Source organism: Procambarus clarkii, chromosome 85 (genome assembly GCF_040958095.1).
Source record: "Procambarus clarkii isolate CNS0578487 chromosome 85, FALCON_Pclarkii_2.0, whole genome shotgun sequence".
Lineage (NCBI taxonomy): Eukaryota > Metazoa > Arthropoda > Malacostraca > Decapoda > Cambaridae > Procambarus > Procambarus clarkii.
This window is the reverse complement of record NC_091234.1, coordinates 20,950,068-20,951,308: the sequence shown is the minus strand read 5'-3', so window position 1 is coordinate 20,951,308 and position 1,241 is coordinate 20,950,068. Positions and strand designations below refer to the sequence as shown.

The 1,241-nt window shown below is 54.4% G+C and overlaps 1 protein-coding gene across 1 annotated transcript in view; it reads right to left on the bottom strand.

The window, feature by feature from the left end:
• Window positions 1-251: 251 nt before the first annotated feature.
• LOC138358729 (circumsporozoite protein-like) overlaps window positions 252-1,241 on the bottom strand; it is a 2,943-nt gene continuing 1,953 nt past the window's right edge. Inside the window, exon 2 of the mRNA XM_069316893.1 lies at window positions 252-987. Coding sequence (XP_069172994.1) covers window positions 252-987 — 736 coding nt within the window. The remainder of the gene's footprint in view (window positions 988-1,241) is intronic.

Below are 1,241 nucleotides of genomic sequence, written 5' to 3'. Positions count from 1 at the left end.
AGACTCTGGGTACATTATGAGGATATCATCATGAACACGAGAGGTAATAAAGTGCAAAGCTCCAGGTACCTCATGCCAACGGGTCTGAATGCCCTGATGGGCATACAGTGATGTAAGTGTGCAAGACCAGGCTCATACTGTGCACCTAGAGTGCTCAGGATTGGGAGATCCGTCACCTGTAGCCACCTGCCTCAGGTAACCTGCCCCGAGACTACAGCAAAAGTCTACGGAAGTGACGCGCGGGGTTTCATTTAGTGAAGCAGAGTGGGCTTCGTGCTGATGCTGCTGCTGCTGCTGCTGGGAAAGGTTGGGGGAGAAGGGGGAATGTCTGCTGGCAAGGAGGGGGTGGGGGTTGTGGTGGTGGGGGTCTGCAGACTTGATGCTGCTCTTGAGCTGGGAGACCGGTTGATGCCTGCTTCAGGAGACCGGTTGATGCTTGCTTCAGGAGACCGGTTGATGCTTGCTTCAGGAGACCGGTTGATGCTTGCTTCAGGAGACCGGTTGATGCTTGCTTCAGGAGACCAGTTGATGCCTGCTTCAGGAGACCGGTTGATGCCTGCTTCAGGAGACCAGTTGATGCTTGCTTCAGGAGACCAGTTGATGCTTGCTTCAGGAGACCGGTTGATGCCTGCTTCAGGAGACCAGTTGATGCTTGCTTCAGGAGACCGGTTGATGCTTGCTTCAGGAGACCGGTTGATGCCTGCTTCAGGAGACCGGTTGATGCTTGCTTCAGGAGACCGGTTGATGCTTGCTTCAGGAGACCGGTTGATGCTTGCTTCAGGAGACCGGTTGATGCTTGCTTCAGGAGACCGGTTGATGCGTGCTTCAGGAGACCGGTTGATGCCTGCTTCAGGAGACCGCTTGATGCTTGCTTCAGGAGACCGCTTGATGCTTGCTTCAGGAGACCGCTTGATGCTTGCTTCAGGAGACCGGTTGATGCTTGCTTCAGGAGACCGGTTGATGCTTGCTTCAGGAGACCGGTTGATGCTTCAGGAGACCGGTTGATACTTCAGGAGACCGGTTGATGCTTCAGGAGACCGGTTGATGCTTCAGGAGACCGGTTGATGCTTCAAGAGACCGGTTGATGCTTCAAGAGACCGGTTGATGCTTCAAGAGACCGGTTGATGCTTCAAGAGACCGGTTGATGCTTCAGGAGACCGGTTGATGCTTCAAGAGACCGGTTGATGCTTCAGGAGACCGGTTGATGCTTCAGGAGACCGGTTGATGCTTCAGGAGACCGG